Source organism: Chiroxiphia lanceolata, chromosome 4 (assembly GCF_009829145.1).
Source record: "Chiroxiphia lanceolata isolate bChiLan1 chromosome 4, bChiLan1.pri, whole genome shotgun sequence".
In the NCBI taxonomy this organism is placed as follows: Eukaryota; Metazoa; Chordata; class Aves; order Passeriformes; family Pipridae; genus Chiroxiphia; species Chiroxiphia lanceolata.
This window is the reverse complement of record NC_045640.1, coordinates 21613991-21641283: the sequence shown is the minus strand read 5'-3', so window position 1 is coordinate 21641283 and position 27293 is coordinate 21613991. Positions and strand designations below refer to the sequence as shown.

Genomic DNA, 27293 nt, shown 5'->3' with positions numbered 1-27293 from the left:
CTAACCCAGCAGAGAGTGCCCCTGTCCAAGCCGTGGGCTGCCAGCTTTTTCAGGAGAATGCTGTGGGAGATGGTGTCAAAGGCTTTGCTGAAGTCCAGGTAGATTACATCCACAGCTTTCCCCTTATCCATGAGGTGAGTCACCTGATCATAAAAGGAGATCGGGCTGGTCATGCAGGACCTGCCCCTCCTAAATCCGTACTGGCTGGGTCTGATCCACCAGCCATCCTGTAGGTGCCAAAATGATCTATTCCAGAACCTTGCTGGGCACCGAGGTCAGGCTGACAGGTCTGTAGTTCCCCAGATCCTTCTTCTGGCCCTTTTTGTGGATGGGTATCACATTGGCCTATCTCTATCCTCATCCAGTATTGGCTGTTCTTCTTTCTCTTGAGTACCTCAACCTTACACACCTGTTGTCACTAAATCACAACCCCCTTTCAACACTATATTTGCATACTACTGCAGTGCTAGAAGCAAATCTTCTTGCCCTTGTCATCCCTAACAGGTTTCAAAGAGAGCTGCAGCTCTTCTAACAACATCCCTGCATGGATGAGCAATGCTTCCAAATTTCTCCTTAGTAGTCTTTCCTAGATTAAATTTCTTGTATACTGCCTTTTTTTTTTTTCCATTTTAATTCTGCCATGAGTCCTCTGTTTAGTCAAGTTGGTCTCCTGAGACATCTGCTTGTTTTCCTGGGAACAAGGATGGACCATTATTGTGTTTGGTTGGTGTCCTTCACAGCCTTCTTGAGCCCTTCAGAACTGCCTCTTCCCATGTGATACCTGTTCCCTGAATAAGCTGAAACCTGCTCTCCTAAAGTACAGAATATAGACTGCTTCTTATCTCCCTCATTCTCCTCAGGATCTTGAACTTCACTAAATCATGGTTATTCCAGACAAAGTTACCATTGATTATCACATCCTCAACTGGTTCTTTCTTGTCTGTGAACAGCTGATCCAGCTGTACATAACCCGTAGATGGTACCAGTATTTGCACCAAGAAGTTATCCCTGACACCCTCCAAAAATCTTTCCTATCATGATGCCCTACCAGAAGATGCCAGTATTCTTCCATGACAACTGGAGCCTGTGATACCAAATTCTGTATTATTCCAAAACAGCTTCATTCACACCCTTACCCTGATCAGATGAACTGTAGCAAACTCTCACCACTGGGTTTCCCTTACTGGCCTCTCCTTTGATTCCGAGCTATTGTTGTCTGTCTCACAGTAGGACTTGCATACTTCTGAACTCCACCTTCACTTCCCTCTTACCTCCTCTGTCCTCTTCTTGTCATGTCTTCCCTGAGGAGTGTGTATCCACCCATTTCAATAACCTGTTTTTGTGAGTTGTCCCACCACAGCTGAGTAACTGGAATGATGTTGTAGATATGTAACCAGGCAGGCACAGCTGCAATCTTTGCTGGTTTTTTCACAGACTGTAAACATGAATATAATATACTTGAGATGGAAACTCTTTCACCCTATTTTATTACTCGGGAGTTGTCTCCTCTACCTGCTACCTTGCACCCTTTGTCCACTACTTCCTTTCTTGACTGTGGGTTGTAATTTCCCTTTCGTATCTATTCCTAGGCTAGAGCTCTACTCACCATGTTGGCTGGTAAAGCTGCTCTCAACAGCTTGGTCTTCAGCACTCAAAAAGAGAGCCCTTTGGTCTAAGACATCAGCCACACAAACCTCTAGTCAGCTTCGTAAAATTACTGGGGCCATATACTACAGTTTGCACATTTTTTCTCATGAACCAGCTATTGAATACGAGCTGCGGCAACATCATCATCCAAACCAGAAAGAACACTAAAGAACACAGATTTCTCACCTATAGATTAGGTGCTGATTTACTGTATTTGAGGATTTGTTCAACAAATCCTGTTCGATTAAAAATATATGCTTTTAAAATCTCCAAGTAGCATCTCTATATGCATTTTTAGATGCAATAGGCATTGGAAGGTATTATAATTTTTCAGAACAGGTTTTAAATCTCACTGTATTTTCTCTTTGAACTAAATTGCTGCTACTCTTGGGTCACTGTATTTCTTTCTTGTGGATTGGGAAGGCGGAGCAAGGGGAGACTTGAGATACTGCTGTCATTTATGTTCAACCCTTGCTGGCTTAATCCAATACTGACGGCTACTTTTTCTCCCCAGGAAGAACTTTTCAAAGTCTTTAAGTACTATTGAGAGCAGGAGGGTAAATATTCTGTAATGACTTTCAGGTCAGCAAGAAAAAACAGAAGTTTTTCAAAAAGTTTGAAAGTACAAAATTAACAAAAATCTATCAAAGGAAGATGCATTTGCCCATTGGACAAAGGTATATTTTGCCAGTGTAACTAGGGTAATATTTTTTTATATTAATAACCAGTAAATAATACACAACGGTGGGTGACAATTACAATAAAATCATTCATTTGGGCAGATCCTTTCCAACTTTTAAATCATCACAATCCAGTTTCAAGAAATTTCTTTTTCAAGAAGAAAGGTTTGAGACATTTTAAATTTTTAGCATTCCAACCAAGTCTATATTGGAGTGTACTAGAATCCAGTATGTCTGTACAAAGAAGACTGGCTCATTTTTCCACTTCCTAGTAACTGGGAAGTATACTGGAACAAGCTCTATTCAGATTTTCCTTATGCAGATTAATTCCACTTGCATGGGTAAACTGAAACAGAATTTCAGTATTTATTCTTCAGTATGTATTCTGCTGCAGGGATCCAGAGGCAAAATTTCTTTTCTATGACTCAGAGATAGTGTTGCTTTCTGTCATGGTTTGAGATAGCCCAAATTCCAATTCCCTAGCTCCATCCCCCCTCCCACATCTCAACCCAATGTGAGATGGGTTTTTCCAGACAAAACACAACCAGACTCAGAATGGGGAAAGGGAATATATTACAATGACTATACAAATAAATACTACAATACATTATACACACGACTACAACTATCTCTACCATGACATAAGTATTTACAATGGATCAGATCTCTTCTCCCCTCCAAATAAAAGTCCAGGAGGGAAAGAAGGACAGATCCCTTCCAGTCTCTCAGGGCAGCAGCTTCTTCAGAGTAGCAGTCACTAAGCAGCAGCATCTTCTAAGGCAGCAGGTTCTCTCATGCATGCAGCTGTTGCTGGATCTCTGCCAGCACACACGAGGGAGGTATCCAAACTCTCCCTCGCGGCCCCTTGATTCAGGCAAAGGGGTCTTCCGTGGGCTGCGTTCACCCCAGACAAAGGTCGCTTCACCACGTCATATCACGAAGCACAGGGGGTCTTCGTGACGGTCTGGTATCTCCAGGAGATTCAAGCTCCTTGCAGGGCCTCTGTGCCCTGTCTCAGGCTGCGAGCTTCTTTGTAGCTTGCAGCAAGGGAGGGCCTCAAGGCCAACCTCCCACACTCCGTCCTGGTTGAGCTCTCAGGACAACCGAGCTTCTCAGCTCCTCTCTGCAGTGCATGTTGCACTTCAAGGCTCTTTCAAGTAAGAGTCTATCAACTTCCTCCTTCCAGGAGGTCTCAAAGGAGTTTTGGGGGGTCTGGTATCAGTTCTTACCCCCAAGAACTCTGTAGAACTCAGCTGCTGACTCTCTTTCCCTCAGGTCTCCTTCCAGGAGTCCCTTCTCTGGTGCTGCATGTCTTTGTTGCTTCTTCGGTTCAGTTCTTATCTGTCTTGGCTCTCTGCCACCATTTCTCCGGTCAGTGCTGGCTGCTGCTCTGCGCCCATGGAGAAAAACATCTCCCGGCATAACTACAGGCACCTAGCCCAGCATTATGCTGTTCCAGGTCCCCACAGGCCCCAGCTGGGGCTGGGGGCCAAAGCCCCCCCTGTGGGGCTCAGAGCCCCTTCCTCGTGGCTCACAACATGGCCACCTTCTTCTAACCTCAAACTACAACTCTTCTCTTCCGGTCTGGTTGTGATATGTTTACACTTTCGCAGGAGTGCCTATTGGGCAGAATTTCAAAACTTCCAGGGGTTTCCACCCCTTGGGGGCTACCACTTTCTTATCCTCTGGGGGAAAACAAAGTCCAAACCACTACACTTTCTCAGGAGTAGGGCAACAAAACTTTTATAACTTGTCACATCTTATATTAACAGAATTTTCCTTATTAAAAGACTTTAGTAAGAATTTGATTTATTCACAAATGAGTAGCAGCTAGATTCAAGGATTAAAAATAAATGTCTTTAGCCATATCTGATTCTTTTTCCTTTCCATGGCTCTAGTGTGAAAACAAAGGATAGAAGCTGTAAGAGCCTGCAAAGACTGCTATATTTCTGTTGCTCAGAGGCAGAGATCCGTCATTAAGGTATGATATCTAATCCTAGCTACTTCTACGAAAAATCAATATTCTCACAAAGGTGGTAATACGTCTTTGGAGTTGGAGTATGTCTCCTCCATGTCAGACTGCATGGTTTAAGTTCTTCAGGTTTTAAGAATTAAAGGAGTTGGGTTCTCCAGTCTAATCTTCTGTAGAGTGTACTACAGGCCAGAGCTCTGCATCATGCATTGCAAACAAACCTTTTATTAAGCTATATGAAAATACAGGAACTAGTTCTGAATTATTTGAGTAATGCAGCAGTAAGATAACTTGGTTACCATCTCTGCACAGTGCTTTGTTTACAATAGCAATATCCTTAGAGGAAGATAGTAGTGTGCTCAGAAATGCTGAGAAAAATACCTGAATTTTTCTCTCAAAAGATGTTGCAGATTTTGTAGTTAATGACATTACTGATGATAGTGCAAGAAACTTCAAACACAGCGAAATTTGGGGAACCGGTTTGGGGGGAAAAAATCATTATTTTTCATCCTTATGTAAAATAAACTTCAGTAGTATCTTTCCTTTAGTACTAGTGGCAACTATGTTTTGGAAAAAACAATAAAGAATAAGAATAAAGTCCTCTTTCTCTCCTTCTGAGATTTAATTATTAATTCACTTTGGTCACTTAACTGCATTTCTTTCTTTATCGCTTTCCAACTATGTAGTTAATTAAACCTAATCAAAATGTCCAGTTTCTCAACTTTGTCCAGAACGTACTTTGCTTAAAGTTATGCAATTCTGTGTAAACATTAACTATTTTTATTTATTTATTTATTTATTTAAAGTTTAAAAGAATAGGCTCACTAGGTCTTTATTGTGCTGCTGCATGGGGTGTAGAGAGTAATTTGTTCTGTAAGCCAGACCTGGAGTTTGAAGAGGTTGCAGTACAATTGCTGTCAAATGAAGATTTTTACACAGATAAGAAACACCTCTGCTATTATGAATAATTCTTAAAAGAATATTAGTGTAAATGAAACTAATGTATCTTCACATTTTAATCTTCCATTTTCCTGCCATGTTACAGCGTGATTTTTGAAAACTCTTGCTTGGCTCTAAGTTCCTTAAAATAATACTAGCCTGTATTCAGTGAATATGTGTTATGCGTATTAGCTTCATGAGTATCAGTCTAGGTTTTAAATTAAATTAAAAAGTGTGAAATGATATTATTAGTTTATTTAATCTCAAATAATAGCAGATTAACCTGCACTGATCCTAATGACTCCAAAATAAAGTCCTAATAATACACAGTTGCTTTCTCCAATTGAATGTAAAAATGAAGAAATATTATTTTGTAATGTCTTTGGGAGAAAAAAAAGTTGTCTTCTTATTATTATCAGAAGATATAACAGAAGTTCTTATTACATCACTGATGCAATATTTTAGTTGTAAGATTTGATAAAACACATCTTCAGACACTCCAAAGAACACAAACATTGCCTGGTGATATCTCACATATTACTATATGCTTAACTATTTTCTGTCATCTTCTCTTTTGTACTTGTTTTCAGAAGTATAAAGTTTGAAATAACAGAAATCCTTGGAAACTTGTTTGAAAATACCTTTGGTTTGCTTTGCTCTCCATTTTTTTCTATATGAATCTCCAGGATCAGGAGTGTACAAGATAAACACCTGTCACACTTCAGTAGGAGTTAAATACATGACTACCCTTAAAAGCCATGGCTGTTCACATGTCCAAATAAACCCCATAACAGCCTGTTCTAGTGCTTATAACCTTCAGAATTCTGTGAGTCTAACTATGTGTTTCCTGAGGCACAGAGTTTTGGAATTTTAGTGGTAAGTTTATTGCAATCTGAAGAAAAAGAAATCTAATTTTTTTGTTACTGTTTTTTCTACCTTTTTCCCATTGAAAGTTTTCTTAGTAGAAGACTTGCAGTGGTAAATTTCCAAGAAGCAACTGCAATTATGCATAGATTATTTGTCATCACTCTCTTGGGCAAACGGCTTCAAAAGCATTGACTATCAGTACGAACTTCCAGAAGCAAAGTTTTTTACTGTTTTGGCTAACAAAAGAATGGTGTTGAGGGCTGAGTTGTTTTTTTGTTTTGTTTTGTTTTTTTTTCTTTTAAATTTCTGCTTGTTTGTGTGTGTGTGTTTGGCTTGGAGTTTTTAGAGGAAGACTTTCAACACAGTATTCTGCTTCCAGTAGTTGGTAGTGTGTCTGTTCAGGTAAGAGAGCAGGAGAAACAAAGAGATATGTTATTATTATGTTATTCTTAACTTATATAATTCATTAAAAGGATAAATCTAGAAATCTTGTGGGGTTTATTTTATTATTTATGTGAACCAGATTCACGGGGTGCATCCAAAAAACTGACCTCCTCTGACAAAAAGTTGAGCAGTTTGATGCACTCTGAGAAAACACACTTCCATATACCTTGAGTCTAGTGCTTAATAATTTAATATGATGATTCGTAGCCCATTTATCAAGGAAACCTGATAGTTTTCACCACTTCTTTTCATGACTTCATATGGACCACTGGCAAACCTCTCAGTTTTTTTCTCTAGGCTGAAGAAACCTACTTTAAGTATTCTATAATTTTGAGCATCCTAATCAGTATATCTTCTAGAATTTACATTCTTTTTAATATAGAGTGGGAAGGTCAGAACTGTGCAACGTATTAATGATACACCTGCATATTGATTTAAGCAGCAGAATCTATTTTGTTTGATAATCCTTCCTTAATTCTAAGCTTTCATTCTCTGTTGTTTTGGTTTTTTTTGCTTCTGAGTGCCACTGAACAGTAAAATTCTGGAAGCTTCAGATCCCATCACAGTGTAAAGAAAGACAAATGTACTATTAAGTGTTGCTAAATTTATTTTATCTGCAGTCAGTCAGTACAGAAAAAAAATTCTGTAACTCTCAGATGTGACCTCACTCTATGACAAACCAACTCTCACCTTTAATTCTTTCTGAATGCTCATTTTGATTAGTTGAATTTTCTTTGGAACTGAAAGGCAATATTTAACTTTTATATTAATATGTAATAATATATGTAGCCGATACATTATAGCACCTCATAGAAGTTATAATATGAGAGCTTTGTTCTCCAGCCGGCACTTTTACATTTTCCCCCAATTAATTCTATGCCCTCCTAAATGAGCATGTCACTACATGTATCATTAATTAGCCATTATCATTTCACTGATGACACATAAAAACAATCAGAATATTCAGCAGGGATATCCAAACTGATTGGAAAGAGGCTTGACTTACTATGGTTGGGAAAAAGATGATTGCCTCTTTCTTTCATATATAAAACACAGTTAACTGTACTTCAGAGGGACCTGGGGCATTTGTGCATTTTCCTTTCATCTGTACATAAGGCACAAATTAGAGCAAGTAGAAATGCACTGCTTGTTACTGTAGGGTTAGGTCTACCATATGGTTTGTTCTTTATCACACATAGCAGCTTTTCAATCCTCTCTGGAATTCAGGATAATTTTTTTTTATCAGCATAGTACCAGATTATTCTAAATTCAAGGCATACTTCTTGTTCTACCACCTATGAGGACCCTTTTAATATTCACACTTGAAGTTATGTGTGAGTCTACCATGATTTCATGCTCCTAAAGATAAGAGTGGAAACATGATGCCTGCCAGATGCTCAGAGGTCAGACTGAAAAAGAATATGAAATCACCTATTGTTCCAGGGCTCTCTTCTAGTTCAGAGCAAGGTGGGCAAAAGCTAAGTAGGTGCCAAGCTGATTCCAGGAACTGTCAGTAAAAGGAGACAAAGATTAAAAAAAATGCTCTGACTTTTGTTCTAGCAGCTAATGTGAGATAGCAGACTAGGGAGAAACTGAAGCATGTTTGGTAGTTATCCAGTTTTCTAACTCTGTGGTCACCATTCCCTGCCACATTAAGTGTATTTTGTTCTGTCTTATTAAACCTTAGAATAGACTTAGAACCTCATACTGAAGGTTCCTGTTGTCCAATATTTTGTCTCTGCCAATGACTAATGCCAGAAGTAAACAATTTTCGTGAATGTTAAAATCTACTTCAAAAGCAAGAGATGAGAGTTGTGTGTATATATACATATAAAACCACACTTAACTAATATGAGTTGTCCATCTGTAACTTTTTATCCTCCTTTCATGTTTTGCTTGTGAATTTGTCAGCCTATTCTGTTTTCATCAGACCTAAATAATAAACCATTACAGTGTGTACATCAGTTTGTGGTTCTTTTCTGACTACCAGGACCCCTTATTCTGATTTCTTTGCTTCTACTTGTCTTATCAAATATATATTCATCTAACTTAGAGCAGACTACGAACACCATAATATCGCCAGAGTTAGAATCAGTTTCATTTTCTGGAATTGTGTAACACAGATACCACATAAGAAGAAAAAGAGTCAAGAAGATGATTTACCCCAATTACACTTACTGCAAGTTGTAAAACCTGCAAGTTCCTTTGGAAGAAGTGAAAGCATACACTTTTGTGGGGAAAAGATAGAATTTAGTATTCCCATTCAGGGAGTTCTGTAGGTGCTGGAGATCCATGAGAGGTAGGTAATAAAAAGAAAGCAATTTTTTTTGCTCTTGTGCTGGTCTTTTCTTCCTTCTCTGATTCCCCACAAGATTGGAAAAATCTTAAGTGATTCATTCTTATTTAAGTTGCTCCCTCCATGATACTGCAGTTTGGTGAGTGTAAATTTACCAAAGGAGGAGTAAACATGGTATAAAACTATTTTTATATTACTTTTGCTACTTTGTTCCCTCTGTATTATTCTGGAAAACACAGTTGAAAGGTAGGTTTTTAAAATTCATCATTATAGTGTAAACATGAAATAGTTGGTTGCAAATAGAAGTATGAAAACTATATCTGACTATCTCGGTCTTTGCAAACCTTCCTTCTCCTGCAGTGAATGCTGTAGAAGCCTGATGAAATTTGCTTTAGTAAGCTTACAAAACAGGAATGCTAAGATGCAAATATTTTTTAACTGTTAACTAAGTCTCCAAAACCACCACTTTAAATAGAATCACATGCAAGAATCCTTTCTCAGAAATTACAGTGCCATACAAATTATGCATTAATAGCTCCCTATTTTCGGATCCTTAAATCGATTTGAAAGTCCTAAAGGGATTTATATCTATCAATTCTGTACCAATTGTATTATACCTATTTGCAGTTCTATGCTCCCTTTTCTTCCCCAGCGGCTATTCCACAACATTAGAGAATAGGTATTTCATATCTTTTTCCCCCCTGGTTTCTTGGTAAGTTTATCTAAACCAGCTGTATTTGCTTTAGAGGAAAGAGCTCTATGAAATGCCTGACTAGAATCCTACCATTTTGCTGAGCAATACACTAAATATTCTTGTCTAACTCTGGTGTTGCTTTCTTCTTTTGCATAGGCTAGATGATTTGCACATTTATGAACTATTAAGCATCCTCTATACACTCCCCTTAGGCTCAATAAAGTCATGAAATTATTTCTGCCTGGGTCACATTTATTAATTTCACTCTCTGCATAAGATTTACATTTTACTGTAGCTCAGGAGGGAGAAATGAAGCCAGGGTTAAAGGGGAACATAAATTGTTAGCTTTTGCCAGTTTATATTATCCTCTTTTACCACTCTCTGTGGTTCAGGAAATTTATTTTATCTTCCTGTAATCACCTTCCTGGATGCAGTGGGTAAACAAGAAAAACGCAGATAAAAGACAAAATAAACAAACATAAGGTCATGGCTTGCACACTACAACTAGTATAAAATAAACTTGAAAGCTTGATTGAAGCTACTCATTAAAATACTGCTACTGCTGAAAGAGATGGAGGGGTAGCTCATTCAAGTGCAATGTGGGAGATCCAGGGTCAGAATCCAGCAAACTGAGTTCTCTCCACAGGCATGTAGATTCAGACCTCTGCTTATGGAAGGATCTTCCTTGACACATTCTTTAGAGAAGACTAGGAAATGTTAACTGAAAGCACAGTCAGAAATTTGCAATGTAAAGTTTATTTAAAAAAAAAAGTTCTGACCAGCTTGCATTCACAAAAATCAAAACCTAATGTGCAACTAAGGTAAAAAGATAGAAATGGCACTTTCTGTGATGTTCACTGGGAAACTGTACGCAATCATTTGCAAGGTCTCTTTAGCAATACTGTATTTTGTATAAAACGAAGGCAGGGTAGTTTCAACTTTTGATCCCTCTCTCCATAAACACATTTTTCACATATTACAACTGATGCAAATCCCAACTTGATGGCTGGTTTGAGGCCTGCTCTGTTAAAACGAGCAAAAATAAACAAACAAACAAACAAACAAAACCTCCAGACATCTAAGGAATTAACTCATTCTCCTTCTTAGATGTTCCTTCTTGGGGAGGGTTTGTTCTTGATCTGCAGTTATGGATCTGCTGAGATGGCTAATTTGATTCACAGCTAGAAATAACTGGAAAATTTTGTTTCACATTTTGCTTTGAAATATTGCATTAATTGTGTTGTTCTCCTCAGTATAGGTGCTTCACTGACATTTTAGGATCTGTCACTAATTCTAAACTTCTTGGAAAAATAACCACCTTTGCTAATAATAAGAAAATTGCTGTTCCATAATGGAAATCCCTGAGCTTTTACTTAGGACTTGTTGTTCCCCTTAATACGAAAGTTTTAAACACATTTTAAGAAAAAGTCCTTTTGAATAGTAATCCAAAATAACTGCTAACGTTACAAGTACTCTATTTCTGCTATGAAAATAGATGCATGCTGTTTTGAGTGATAATAGCCTCTGTTGAATTTCACTTTGTAGAGAGGTAAAACCTCAGCTACATCTGCAGCTGAATATGTTGCCAGTTACTAAGGCAGTATCATCTTTGACATTCAAAATGCAGGTTAGATATTGAAACTAGCATGTGACTTAATCCAGTAAAAGTGGAATAGACTGTCAGAGAAAGTAAACTGGCAAACAGGCAACCATTTGAACATGTTATATTTTAATTTGCAGAGACAAAAATGACAAGCAATTTATTTACATAAAACTGTACAAAAGCAAATTAAATTATGTAAATATTTCATAAATAGAGGTGGACTAGCGTTTAATACATTTTGCCATGTTTAGCATAGTTGCGTGCATAGTGACTCATAATAAACAATGATAAATTGTTCTCTGCTTCACTATCAACATCCAAGTTGCAGAACAATAGTCAATGATTAATATTACAAACAGATCGTACCACACTGAATGCAAGTGCTTTAAAATTTAGGAAAAAGTTGTCTGAAAGCATACCCCAGGTAGCTGGTGAATGTTGTCTTCTTCCTAGTGTTTATGCTCATTCAGTCAGTAATACAACTTAATTGATGGACTTTAATTTCTATTGCTATTTCATCTGCTTTGTTCCTGATGAAAACACTGTATATTTATCATCAACGAAACAAAAGGAAAAATATTTCGTTGTTCAACTTCCCTACAAGTGTTTGGTGATGGCTGGATTTATGGCAAGGTCTTTATCCATATTCCTCATTTTCCTGCTTGACAACTTCCTAGGGTAGCCTTTCAGCAATCATTTCAATCCCATTTAAGTTCTTCCCCCACATAAAAATAATGTTTAACTTTTTTTTTCCTGAAACTCAGGCAGCAGGCCAGTCAGAAACCATATTGGATAAACATAGTGGGTCTGAGATCCAGAATGAGCATTAGATTTTAGACCAAAGCTATTGAATTTTCTAATACGTATAAAGTTATATATTAACGTATCAATCTATAAAGGTGCCCTAATGTAAAATACATGCAAAGCTCATCTGAGTTTCCCATGGAAGGAAATAAAAAAGATGACTTCTATACTGTACAACTGAAATGTGATGATGGTTAAAAGCAATTAAAAAAAATTTGTCAATTTTCCTGGCAACATGAATTGGTGACACCCTGCTAAATAACTATCATATAGACTGATCGTAGTTTTTCAGGCAGCAGAATTAAAAACAAATTAAAACCACCCCAAATCCCACACAAATAGTAATAAAAAAATCCTCAAGACCTACTTAAACCACAGGCTTGTGTTAATAATGCTTAAGACTGGTCCATTAACTGAGTTTGGCAAAAGGCTTGTTTTTAAATATATTATTTATAATTTCTCAGAAAATAAACACAGGTAAATATACAGGTTCAAAAAAGTTGGGAATAGCCCCTTATCCCTCAGTGTCCAAACCCAACTACCACTTTACCATATTAATAGGTATGAAAGGCACAGTTGCATATTTTGCATTCACCCTAATTATTTTTTATAGCTTTATTTGTTTATTTTTATACAAAAGCACTCTATTTATGGAGTGGCACCAGATTTAACCTATTTCAAATAAAGAGGAAATATACAAACACAAAATATATTTGTATGTCATGCCAGGTCAGAAGAGTAATCAGCATATTAATAGTGGCTAGTTCCACTAGAATTACTGTGAATACTTACAGTAGACAGAATTTTTTAAAAATTCTTTCACACGCGTTTTAGATCTAAGGAGATGCACACAAGTAAATTATTTCATGACTGTCTTATGTGGTGCAAAAGTTGGTGAGTGACTGCTGATCCATTTAATCTGAAGGTCTACTATGACCTGTATTATTAGCCTTGTAGAAAAAGTGTCTAATAATATATGGAACCCAGCTACCTAATTTATTTTCTTGTATGTAATATTAAATAAAACTTTATTAAAGGAAATTCTGTTGAACATTTGTGTTATGCAATTGTGTATTCTGTTGAAACGTGCAAGAAAAATGTGTATACATTACATAAGCATTTTAGAAGCATTTTTAAACAGGTACTTACAGATTATACAAAGCAGTAACTGCTATACGCAGTCTCATAACAAAGTACTAGCTTGCATCTCTCCATATTACTTAAATAATTAAACATAAAAATGTTCAATCATTATTAATCTTTGATTTTAATATTTTCTTTCTAAAATGTGCCCATTCATCATAACTGTTATACACAAACTAATGTTACTTGAAGAAAGTAAACTCAAGTGAGGAGAATGAAAGGGCCAATAATGGCACATCCCACTACATGGAGAAGTGAATTCAAAAGATAAGTGTGATGAGTTGTTTTGATTTACCAACCTCTACCTTAGGCTGTTTAAGGTTATTTCTATGCAATTCTTCAAAGCAAGAAACTACCCAAAACTACATTATGACTACAGTATACTAGAGAGCCATCTAGCCATGCCTTCACACCAGGTTAAACAGCCAGGGATCTGAATGCTTTCCCCCTCCTTGAGCTGTCCTTGCTGTGTTGTTCGATTGTCGCTTTCATCTGAATGTCTGAGCTCAGTCTGCCATTATTTCTACAGCATCAAGTACAAAGCAATTGTTCATCATTCTGCATGTTTTGTTGCTTTTATTGCACAAAAACCTGTTTCATTTCCTCTTCCTTTCAAGAATCACTCATCATGAGAATTGTTACAGCTTTTGCATATCACAGTAGCTTGGATTCCTTTTGACTCATCTTGACCTGCTAGGTGAGTACCATACCACTGTTTATCAGACCAATTTCTCCTTATGCTAAATGTTCTGAGTCTTGACATCATTTAGTATTGCACTTCTCTTGGTTTTAATGCACTTGGTTTCAAGAAAGCTTTCATATATCTTTGACATATTTGAAGCAATTGGTAATCTGCAACACTGATGACCAAAGACTTAGCAACCACTCCTCGCAATCTGAAAAGAAGCTTCTGTATTCAACATGTAACATCCTCTTGTTAGTGCACCATCCCATTGTCCACCTTTTCCCTCCCATCAAGCATTCTTATTAACACAGCCTTCTATTACTACTATTATTTTTTAATTTTGATCTTAAAAATTCCCTGGCATATGCAGCATATCATATGCAGCTTCCGCTGCAACATATCACATCATTACGAAAAAAACACACACCTATTCCTTTGGGCATTCAACTGAACCGCATCGGAAAAAAAATTGTCATCTAGGCTTGTGAACTGTGCTGCTGTGCAAAATGTAACAGAAGGTGTGTTATGATACATGTGTTTATTTGTGAATACATTAATTTTCTAAGCCAAGCCCCAATACTTAGCAGTTCCCCTGATCCATTGTGTGATCTTTGGCCTTTTTGTTATTACAATCTTCCCACCTAGATGTTAGTCTTGCCCAAAATAATGATTTCAACAGTTTATCATTACTATCCTATGGTACATGTGTTAGTAATTGTGTTTACATTGAAGTAATCGTTACAGAGAACGAGTGAGAAGGAGAGAGACACAGCAAGACACGTTTGTTTGATGGATAAAACAGAACCAGAGTTCATGAATCACAGGAAAGAATGCCATGTTTTTGACTGCAGTCTCAGGCTGAACATATTTCTGTTGCTTCCAGCCTCAGATGAGAGGTGAGAATATTAAAGCTGTGGTCTTCACAAAGTGCCTATTAATGATTATTCCTTTATATTTATCTCTATATCTGTATGGTTTCTGAAGGATTGTCCCTGGTGGGGATCAGCAATATTCAGATGATATGTTTTGAGTACATTTTCCCTGACATGTTATCCTCAACAAGCCAGATGACAAACAAACAAAATGAGTGGCTTAACTCATGCTTCTGCAGAGGGGAAACAACAGTGTGTTGTGTTCTTTTTAATCAAGCTCGCTACTATGGGAGGAATTTGCAACCATAGATTTAGGAAAAATAAAAATCAGCAGAAGGGGGAATTAGACATGCAAGTAACAACGTTTTCTACATTGTACAGTATAGTCAGGCAGACAGTATAATTACATGCCTGCTATGGAGGCAGAAGTGGCAGGCAGATCTTTTGTCTCTTTGGTGGCCCCCTCTTTTTTGTTTATTATTTTTCTTAAAATTGTTGCGATTTTAAGACTTTTTCCCCATTTCTTTCTTATAATATGAAAGAACTTTGTTGCTGCTTTTTAGCCTACAGGTAAACTTCTCTTCTAGTTAAAGTATTGACAGGAGATGGCTTGTATTCCCCTGTCTGTGTAAGGGGGATATCCTCTGGATTGCCTTCTTCATTTTTGCTGAAACTAGCCGCGCTGAAGGTCTCATAGGATGAGGTCAACTTTTTGTTAAGGAGGTTTCTGTTGCGATCACCCATGAGGGAGGCTTCCCCATTGGCCAGCTTTTCCTGACTGCCCCGTTCATCAACAGGCATGAAAGTAGAGAGTTTTGGCTGGCTCTTCTGCTTTCTCTCCGGAGAAGTGCGGACTGGCATCCAGCAGGAGTCCGAGTGGCCGTACTCATCACACTCTCGGGTACACTTCCCTGTCAGAGCTACATCTGGTAGAGGCCGTGAATCTGAAAATAAAAGAGAGTTGTCTTTACAAATTAATATTACAATGACTTCAATTGAAACTGAAAATCCTTAAATTCACAAAAGGTATTTTTAAAGATCTTTGCAGGAATGTCGTAGTAAGTTCCTCAGTAATAATTTTTTCATATTGCATGTGCCCACAGGCAAGAAGCAGATCTGTACAGTTATCCTCTACATCAATAATTGAAAAAAAGACTATCAATCCATTTCCTGTGCTTCTAAATCTGCTCCAGAAGCATTTGGTATTAGGTATTGAATGAATTTTGATGTTTGAAAGAGTCAAACGAGGATTTGTTTTCACACTGACAGTTTTCTTGAAATTATTAAAAATACCTTTCTCGAATTTCTTGTAGAGAATGCTTTGAATTTATGTGAAAGGATCCTAAGACCCTGAATCCTGCAAATACTTATGGGCATACTTAATGCACTGCAAGTGAGCAGATCTGTTAGTGACAACAGAACTCAATTTGCACATAATGTAAACCTCTGCTTGTATTTATGAGGATTGGACATTTGTTGTTAGTCCACAATATTATATAAGTTGTACAATCAGTAATTGTGGGAGCATACAAAACGTCTGCTATGGCTTATAATCGTAATAAAAAATGTACAGATAAAGCTGTTATGTGGTGTGTGTATGTGGATATGTATGTTGGGGGACAGGGAGAATCTGAGTGCTGCCTAAAGAGAAACACTAACATTTTTTATGTTACTTGCTATGTAACATCGTGATCTTCCAGATCACCATGTCTAAGCTTTCTAGCTACTGTACTTGTAAGAACTGTCACTGAAAACCAGCAAAGTTCAGCAGCCTACAGGATTGATTCCTACCTTTTGGAAACACAGGAGGTTTTTAATATTTGTATTTTGATACTTGCATTACAACTGAATTTAAAAGCTACCTTAACTATTTTAAGGATTGGGTAATATTCTGAAACCTTGCTTTTATTCAGTTGTACTGTACTTTATGGTCTGCAAGGAATAACTGAAGCTGCCTAAAAAGTAACAACATGATCTTCAAACAAAGTTGACGAAGAACATGAATCAATAAATCTTCTTCAGTGTGTTTGATATGACTTTCATATGATATGATATACTTGATGAAACATTTAGGTTTGTTTTATAAAAAATTGATTATCTTAAAAGGAAGCAAAGAGCTTCCACATGGAAACACAGTCAGTTACTTCATATGGACTGTGATATCTTTCTGCCTTCCCACTACAACACCCAGATTCATCTGAACAATAATTTTTTCCAGTAATAATACATGACTTATCAAATGTCTTTCAAAAAGGCCTATTCAGTCTTCATTTGCCTTACTTCTATTTTGCCTATTCTTTGATTTTGGCTGCCAGATGACCTTCTCAAACAGTGACAATTCCAACTGTGAATTTTTTATAAATTGATAAAATAGACCACTGATGAAGTTAAAAAAAAAAATAAAACCAACCAACCAAACAAAAAAAACCCTCCAGCCAAAAATCCTTTGTTTCTTCCAGAATAAACTATTTTAATATAAAATATTTACAACAGGTGCTTGTAGAGAAAACATACTTAATTTCAACATCTGTGGATTTAATCCTGATAGAATTGGAAAAGCTCTTTTAAGTCAGATTTATGTTCATCCTGTCCCAATTTTTTCATGCATTTAAACATTAATTTAATTAGTAATTTTTTGCAGTATTGTAAAGAATATGCATATTATTTGCTATTGACAGATGTCAACATTTTATAGAATCTACTGTTTGTATTCTGAATACAGTATAATATTTCATATGCCAATATGTCACTGATTTTAATGAAGAAACACCACTGGTGTCTAGATAACTGAGTAACACTGTAGCTGAGACGTATAAGGCTGGGAGGAGGGAACTGAGTGATTTTTAATTTTTTTACATTTTTTTTCCCCCAGTTGTACTTTTTAAGGCTTTTGCACTTAGACTCACCCACTTTTTTTTTTCCAATGAAGAATGCAAAGACTATGGACAGTTATCAGCCTATCAGTTTTCAGATGACTGTGTTCTGGAGACATACATAGAAGAGGGTGATGGTATCAAGAAAATCCTCTAATTATCAGCTAAATCAGTATTATTCTGGCACTCCCTAAAGGTAAGAAGCACAATTAACTGTTCAGCTCCCCCTAATGTGCTTTGATTTTTAAACAGGATTTTGCATATTTTTACAACAGGGCCAATCCCTTTAAGTCCCCATAAACTCTTCAAACAGCACCTTATTTCCAAACAATGGCCACTAAACATTATGCTTGCTACAAGTATTTCAATTATTCTGCAGAATATTATCAAACGCTTATCTAGACAACATGTCTCACCTTTATTTAAGACACAGGAGCGTGTGTTTATTGAAAAGCGTTTCTTTTGTTGTTGTTTGGGTTTGGTTTGGGGGTTTGGTGGTTTTTTTTCAGATTGAAAGAATTAATATCTCATTATATCTGATGGTTTCTTTTTAGCCCAAACAAATCTTGAGCCAGCACTACAAGCGTTCATAAAAATCCTTTCTTTGATAGTGGTCCTTGAATCATGCACTTCAAAATGTACCATATTTCATTGTAGTGCTTCCCCTACTCACTTCTGAACAAATGCTTAATACAAATTCCTTATTGTAAAGCATGATGACTTACTGTACAATTTAGCCCTATAGTGCTGTTCTATGAAGCAATAACCTTCAAGTCAGTGTGTGGCTGAGTCGCCCTGTTCCGTTATGTGATAAACTTCATTCTCACGCCCACAGAAGAGACCAGAAAGACACAGAAGGGATAATACAAGCCAAAATAACACCCTGAGAGGCTACCCCCAGGCCCATCATAGGACCATCAGCCCCTCAAAGGTCCATCTGCTCAGGCCCAGAGGAACACAGGGGTGTATAGTGGCAGATAGGAACTCAAAATAAGGACTTGGGACGATCATCTTCCTGTCTAATGCGAGTTGCTCTCTAGGTATGTAGAACACGTTATAGGATATAGGGGGAAAAGAGTTTGGGATAGCACAGGACTTACGTGATGTTTAAGGGAGAATCCAAAGGGAAGACAAGTGAGGGTTTTAGGACATTTGTGAAGGAACAAGAGTAGGAAAATAGAGACATGAGTGGATAAAAGGGCCAGTCACGTAAATAGTTTGCTGGCTAATAAGATTTCCAGTAATGTTCTGTGCCTGATGAGCACCACCTATCCTGTCTTCCTACTAAATTCCTTTCTAACTCTTTCCTGCGTTATGGGCTGCATATGAATGTATACACATGGGCTTGTCCACTCTCACTAGAGGACTTCCATCCTGTCCAGCCAGAGAAGAGGACAGAATGAGGATAGTGATGCTGTCTGTGTTCGTGTAAGTTCTCTGAGTGTCTGTGATCTGTATGGACAACTGTGCACATGGTGTATGTGTGTGCTCTGTGTACATGTCTACTGGGAATACAGCTTCAACTTTGCTACTGGTTGGACCCAGGGACATGGAGCAGTGGTAGCAGCTTTACCTCCCTGAGGCTGTCAGATCTGGTGTCATATATTTTTCTCTAAAACACTCTTCAAATAATGTTTGGCACTTACAGTTAATGTAGCCTTCTACTCCATTGCTTTCTTGCATCTGTTCTAAGAGCTTGAATCAGTAGAGCATCTAAGTACTAATTTAATCTAACATGGTGTTAAACATATTGCATTTTAATTGCTCTTCTCTTTAAAGGATGGACATAACTTCAGCATTTGGGGTGGCAGGGAAGGGGAAGGAGGGAATATTTTGTGTGTGCGTTATATCAGAAGATGGGTAAAACATCCAGTGATGTCAGGACTAAACTATTACCTGTACCCAAACTAGTCAGTTAAGGAAAAATTGTGTGCTTTTATACATTCAGGTTGATAGGACTCCCTGAAACAACATCTCAGCCTTGGTCATATTGATCATCATAATTGGTCTCCTCTGGCCTCAAATCGAGAGGCCTGGAGACACACCATCTATAACGCTGCTGTTTCCTTTGAGAAAGCACGCAGGATCACTGTCGAGGAGAAAAGACAACACAGAAAGAATCGTGTCTTGCAGAATATACCATCTAAGGAGTCTTTCTGCTGTGCCTTTTGCAACTGGACATGTCTATCTCATATTGGCCTCATAAGCCACCAGCGTGCTTGTAACAAACATGGATAGAGGCTTCCTAAATCTTTGTTCGTGAAGCCTAGCCATGATGATCTTATACACTCCAGTAGATAACAGAGATTTAACCTTAATTTTGGATAAACTGCCACGCCCCTTTAGCTACAAAGTGATTAACTATATTTTTGCTAATTCACTGAACAGATCAACCCTCTTTTGCAAAGTAGTGACTTAATGTTCCTCGTTTTAAATTATCTAGTCCGTGGAGTTTTGAACAATCCCTGAATTTGAAAATAAAAAAAAAATTACCCTTGTGCTCTAGAATAATTTACATTCAAGCATAACTATCTCTAAGTGTTTCTCAGTTTAAAAGCTAAACACTTTAGTAGTGATCCCATTGCTAGCTGATAAGCCTAATGGAATACAACACAGGAAAGAATTTGTCAGCACAATTGCCAAATCATCAAGGAATAGTAAAACAGATTTCTACTACAGTTACATATCTGGAAAACAAATCAAATAAGTTCTTAAAATGCCACTTATTAACAAAAAAAATTCATCACAATGCTAATTAGTGAGAAAGATGTATGATATTTCTTGTTATACAGAAATTTGTAGACGTGAGATTAGGTTCTAACAGTTTATACATAAACTAGTCAAATTCAAGACTTTATCTGCACAAAAAGATCATCAGAGATACAATGGAAGATGTCATAGTTCTTTTCAAACATATCTTCTTATGGTGTCTCTAGATCAGAAGCAGGTATTGCTCGACTATTTACAAAGCCATTGTAAACCCCCTCCCTAAAATGCAGGTATTTAGAAAAGTTTTTAGGTAAATATGTAAATGGAGACTTCAAAAATGAATATTTTAAAGCAGATTTAACCTGCCACTGTTCAGACTTCTGTTATGAAAATACTGGAGTATACTAATTTACAGGGTCTCACAATCTACTTTTTCACTGTACCCGATATAAGCTTTCACCACAAATTTTAAAAAGTTAGCTGATAAAAGTTCATATTTTTTGAAACAGTAGAAACGATTCATCCAAGAAATCTTTAAACATTTATGGCTAATTTCCGAGACATTGATTTGTTTTATATTTTCCATATAACTTTGTACAAAAGCATGCAAATTAATGGAGATTATGCTCATGTTTCTGTAATTTTAGCTGACTGTTCCTTTAGGGCTAGTAGGATTGCTTATCATCAAAAAAGGAAGGCACCTACCACTGCAGTGTGGAGAGGGGAAAGATGATAGTCTATATCCAGTTTAATGTCAAAGAAACCAATAGCTCAAATATTCCACTCAAGCAGTTTTCCACTATTTTCTCTCCTCCAATTCCTTATCAAAGAAGTTTAACATATTTCATCAAGTACAGAGAAAGTATTATGGACTCAATAGTCAACAAGTGCACATGGGGGTTGGAGCTAGATGATCTTTAAGGTCCCTTCCAACCCCAACCATTTTATGATTCTACATGTTATAAGTTATGGGCTCTTCTGTACACACATATTGCAGAAATATAGTCAAGAATGCACACTCACTCTGGCTCTACTTTGTACATTTTTCAGCAACCATTCTTGCACAATATATTTTATAGAAACCCAGCATTATCATCTAGTCATTACATGGTCCTAGCACTTTTTCTGAGGGGCTTTTCACTTTCTTATCTTTTGTAAACCACACACAAATACTGTGGTAATAACACACTTTAGATAAGTCGGCAAAAGTTCTGTTCCACTAATCCCTGGAGATGGAAAACCTTCCAAAGCAATATTGATACCCTATCTAGACACAATAACTTGAACATTCCGAGAAAATACTCCTGTAGACCCTTTTCTTGGAGAAGTACAAGACCACAGTAGCCATATAGTACTACAGCAGTGCAACAGTACTTCTGTAAACCATAATGCCGGTCCACAGGATCTGAGGAGTCATTGGCAGATGAGTTCTAAATAGTATTTATGACAAATCAATGACTACATGCAGATTTTACTTTCTCCATTGACAGGCCCATACCATAATATCCCTGTATGGTTCCATTTATTTAGAACCTGTAAAAACTGCATGTGCAGGAGTTCCACACTACTATGAGAAAATAAAAAGGAATGGGAGTGGTCATACAGTAATGAAAGAGACTGTGATTTGTATGAGCCACTTATCATCCCACCTTTGCCTGAACTCTTTACACTAATATGCTATATTCAGAGGATCATCCAAAATTCAAGTGAAACACCATTAAGACTATGTGATTAAACAGGAGTCCATTTACATAGCTTTTACATTAAAAGGTTTTCTGCTTTACAAGCTGTGAGGTCGGGGACACAGTAAAGCTCTTAAAGCACAACAAGTATTGATTACATGATCAGAAAACGAAAATGCAGAAAACTGCTGGGAGGGTACATATTGTCAAAAATCACTGTTTAAGAGGGGAAAAAGAAAGCTACACTAAATTAAAACACAGCCAGAGCAGCATTGTTGTTGAAATTCCTGCCTCCTAGTTGCAACAATTCAGGAACTGCACCCCAGTTCGTGCTGTGGCATATTCTGACATGCCAAGATACTATTAAAATACTTAAACATGTTTGAAGGCATCAGCAATTTCTTTCTCTGCACCTTAGGCTAAATGCAGTTAAACAGCAATTGAACATATCTCAAGAAGCATTTAGTGCCCCAAGGCTTGGACTGTTGTCACTCTGAATGTGGCATTATCGTGTACTGCAGAGATAGTGCATGCCATCTCTAAAACAGTCCTACTGAATAAAGTCAAACACAAATCCACTACTTGAGATATGCCAACTGCACTGAAGTAATGAATATATTAATTGCTTTTGGACTAGAATAGCTTCATGTATATCATGCCCAATTCTTAAATTCTTTTCAGTGCTTAAGAAAGTACTTCAGAATACAAAAAGGTTTATATGTACATTGATGGAATGATAAACAGTGTGAGACAAGGTATGGCAGAATAATATAAAATAATGATTTCTGAAACTTAGTATTCTTCTGCAAAGAAAAAGGAATACAGAATAAAAGTGAGAATTTTTAATACTTCACTTGAAAACTGGTGAAATAAAAGTCTCTCTTAAAACAATCCCTAAAACTAGCCAGACTCACTGCTGTATCATGTCAAAAGTCAAAATACGTAGTAATTTCAAGACACCAGAGTGAAATTTTCAAAACAAACATGAGTTGCTAGATAGTCCTCTACTACTAAAACTAACAAAAATAAAACAAACAAATAAAGCAATACCATAGGAAAATACAACCAGTTAACTGATTCTTTAACTTTTAAAAAAAGTTCATAATAGATGAATGAAAGTGAATTAGTGAGAAGAGCAAACAGCTACGGGAAAAAGCAACACTGTTCATGTACCTATAAGAAAGAAAAAAAAAAAAAGAATGAAAGCAATCTGTTTTGTGTGCCCATAGTGGAAAGGAGCAAAAGTAATGGCTTGATTGCAACAAGAACAAATCAGTTCAGAAATTAGAAAAAAACTTTAAGGATAAATGTAGTAGTGATGGACGGTACAGAGTCTGGAATGATTTTTATGAATGTCTAGAAAAAAGTTCCCCAAGGATAACATAAACGTAGCTAATGATACCTTGGGAAACCAAGGATGCACTAAATGACCTCTAAAGTTTCCCTTCAGCTCTGCAATCCTGCTAATGTGATTGCTTAGCACTCATGCACTTTGGTCTCAATCCAATTAACTGTTTCTGGGTTAAGATTTTTAACTTATTCAGTAATAAATCAACCTTAGAAGGTGGGCTTCAGTTCTACTAAAAATCCACTTTAGAATCCTCCTTAAAATTTTACAGTAATAAAACTACTAACCAAAAAATAGTTGGACCATTTAAGACAGGTGTCAATCAGAGGAATAAAGAAATATAAAGACTGTAAATAATGTAACTCATTCTCAAGTTCCAACATGATAACTTAATATTTATAAAATCTTCTTGCCTGAGACCATCCATCCCATTCTACAGTGCTGTCACAAAGTTAAAGATTTAATCTTACTTCTACCTGTAGTGGTGCAAAACATATCATGCCTCTGAAGTCCTTTAAATCTTAAACTGTTGTAAGAATAAAAATTTCAAGTGTTTATTTTACTTCTTATATGACATTTTGGTTTTGTTTACCCTTGAATAATATACGCCTCTGCTTTAGAGAGGAACAGAGTCAAATAAGAGAGTGACTGTATAAGATTTTGATGAGGGTTTTTTTGTTTATTTAACAGACTACAAATGACTAGATAGATATTTAACATGACTCAGTTATGTAACCAAAGAAATAATACCTAAGCAATAATATTCCTGGCTTAGATTCCAGTTATTTCTATTACAAATGTCTTCAGGCAAGTTAAGGTAAAATATTATTTAACTAAGAATTATTCCCCTAATTATGGAATAACTTGATAAAAAAAATTTCTTACCTAAATTAGTGATTGTACCAGCTCAGTAATATTGCATCTGTGTTCTTCAAGGAATCATCAGTATTTCACAACTAACTTTAAGACTGTTTATATTAAAAACAGATCTATGGCTGCTTTTTTCCCCCTCCTTTTTTTTTCTTTATTTTTTTTTTTAAATTAAAATAAAGACCCTAGTTGTACTCTTCTGGATTGAAATCATGTTGATCTGTTGGTTGTCAGTGGAGAACAATAATATAAGTGGCATATAAAGTTATGTTTAAGTGAAATCAAATTCAACAGACTTAATTCAAGACAAATACTAATTTTAACCCCGGATTATGTTATAAAACAAAGGGAAGCTGTGCTGGTTTAAAGGTAAACCGGCAAGAGAAATGAACCCAACTCAAAAAGAGATTATAAATCAGAGTTACAATTTAATAGAAATAATACAATAAATACAATTATATGGACAAACAATTGGTTTTAACTCACAAAACTCAGGTGTATAACCTGGCACCCTGGGGCATAAACAGAATGGTGTTTGTTGGCCCCTGTGCTGAGCCCCATACGGTCCCCCTGAGTCCAATGTAAAAGGAGAGGGAAAACCTGTTGGTGAGAGTGCTGGTCACAGTCTGATCAAGGTTCTGATCCTTCTCTGGATCCAACAAGTGGGCCCCAAGATTATATACACTCAGGTTGGAGTGGGAATGCCCAGTACCTCCCCCAGGGAAGGGAGTTCCACAATGGGTGATTGTGAGTCCTGAGATATTTTTGGAACCCTTGGTGGCCCATTAGCAGACATGACCCCTCAGGCTGGGTGTGGAGGTGCTAATGGCTCCCTGGAGGGGAGTTATCACACCTGAGTCATTGGTGTGAGGATAGGAACATCCTTCTATCTCACAGGCTTCCCAACACCAAGCCTATAGCCTGAGGGGCCAGGTGTGCTCTGGGCAGCTGCTGCAAACGGTCTATTGTTAACAGTTCCTGGGAAATGGCATAGAGGGTGTAGAATACACAGTTTGGGTTACACCCACACAGTGATGAACTGGTTCTGACTGCTCTAACTAGGACAGAAACCCATTAGAAACATAAAGTTTTCTCTTGTTTAAGTTGTATTTATCCTATCATTCAGACTGTATTATTTCATTTTTGTTCACAAGACCAATTGCATGTATATAATGAGAACTAAGAAGCATCAGCTTATGTGATACCAGTGGTACCATACTAAATACATCATGCTGAACCTAAATTCCCTTGATTTTAATTTTCCAGATTTAAATGTAATTGCTGCAAGACTTCTTGTAATCCTGTTAAATCCTTTGATAGCCTGATTTACTTCTATCACTGAAATGGCAACATATCCTTCAGAAAAGCAGGACTTACTATGGCTTCCTGAAGTAGCACAGACATTAAGATGTAGGAAACATTTAAGCTGTTTAATTGTTCTGCCAATCTAATGCTAAGGTATTAATCTGTCACTGTGTCAAATTACATACCTTTATTTTTCCAGTAAAATGTGTCAGTGCTTAACAAACTCTGAGCTGAAACAATCATTGAGCAATTAGGATGTCATCTCTCCTAAAGATGAATTAAGAAAATCTGAATCAAAGCTCAAAATTCAACATAATTTCTTGGTACTCCTACCAAAGTGATGAGACTGTAGGAGCTATAAGAGAATAGGGTAGCTAGCAGTCATTATTAGATCATGTCAGCTGTGCTGCCTTTTTATTTTATTTCTTGGTGATAAGGATTTAATAATCTATTTTCAACTCAGAAATGGACACCAAGTAGGAAGACTAGTGGTCTTGCCACAAAAGATAAAAACAACATGAGTTCCAATTTATGCCCATCCCATTCACAAGACAACTTAGTTTTGGAGATACTCCAAGTAACGTATTCTAAGGGATATTAATGATTGTAGCATTGTTTTTACTGAGAAACTAAAAACACAATCCCAAAAGATGTCCAATGTCAGTACACAAATCCCTCATAATGGAAAGAGGAGGGGCAGCCACTAATCTCTTCTCTGTGGTGACTAGCCTGGAACAGGCTCCCCAGGGAAGTGGTCACAGCACCAAGCCTGACAGAGTTCAAGAAGCATTTGGATGATACTCTCAGGCACATGGTGTGACTCTTGGCGATGGTCCTGTGAAGGGTTAAGGGCTAGATTAGATGATCCCTGTGAGTCCCTTCCAACTCAGCATATTCAGTGATTCTGTCATTCCATCATTAGGTCCCATGGATATCTCACAAATCTCTCCAAGGATATCCAGAATACATAATGAAAGTTGAATACATAGAAAAAGTCAGTGACTTGACAGAGTTGCAAGCTCTTTTGTAAGACAGATATTTATTGAAGTGATATAAAAATGCATTATATATGACTAATGTTTAGGTTCAAATGGTGACTGAAAAGATAACCCCCCTGTATACACATGGCCACTTAATTGTAATGGCAGGAAAAAAACCAAGAAACAAACAGAAAAACTGAACCATTTGTGATTATCGACAAGAAGTCAATAAAGTTCTGGTTGAATGCTTCCGTTTAAGAATTCTATTTAAGAATTGGCTTTAAGGGAGAATACTGATTTCTTTCATTCAGTAAAGAAATATCTTTCAGTGACTTACTTTTACTTACAGAATTACTCTGCCACATGAGACAGTAACTTGAAGTGGTTATGTTGATAGTACCACTGCATTCCTGAAAATTAAATGCTTCATATAGTTCTACTTTTCACAGCAACACATCGCTGGATCTTATTTTATTCCTGCATATATAGAATGAAATATTATAAAATAACACATATTAAATAGTAGTATTGCTTTCATAAAAAGGGAATTATTTGTGTTTCCAAGAGGTTTTATCTGTCACTCATGTAATGTTTATTTTATTACAAACTCTCATAAACTCTCAAAGGTTAAACTTGAACAAGAAGTATAAAATGTGCTCGAGTTCTGTTAATTTATATTATGCTATTTTCAAATGGGGGGAAGAAGAAAGTTCTCCATGCTCTGCATGCAAATGATCACCTAAATAATGTAGAGCTAAGCATGAAGCAGAAACAAATAACTTGTGACTACTTGTTTTTTTAGTAGCTGTCAAGAGAAAGTTGTGTTGTAAGAATAAATATAGCAGTCATTTAACATTTTATGTCACTTGAAGGGAACCTT

At 36.8% G+C, this 27293-nt stretch overlaps 1 protein-coding gene across 4 annotated transcripts in view; it reads right to left on the bottom strand.

The window, feature by feature from the left end:
• The window catches only part of PCDH7 (protocadherin 7), a 366930-nt gene that overhangs the window by 83217 nt on the left and 256420 nt on the right, over positions 1-27293 (bottom strand). For 3 of the 4 annotated variants that reach the window (XM_032686124.1, XM_032686125.1, XM_032686126.1), the window contains exon 3: positions 11248-15590. The exons of the other annotated variant lie outside the window; for it this stretch is intronic. In XM_032686124.1, the coding sequence (XP_032542015.1) occupies positions 15211-15590 (380 nt within the window). In that variant the 3' untranslated portion in view covers positions 11248-15210. Of the gene's footprint in view, positions 1-11247; positions 15591-27293 lie in introns of those variants that run through there. 4 annotated transcript variants of the gene reach the window in all.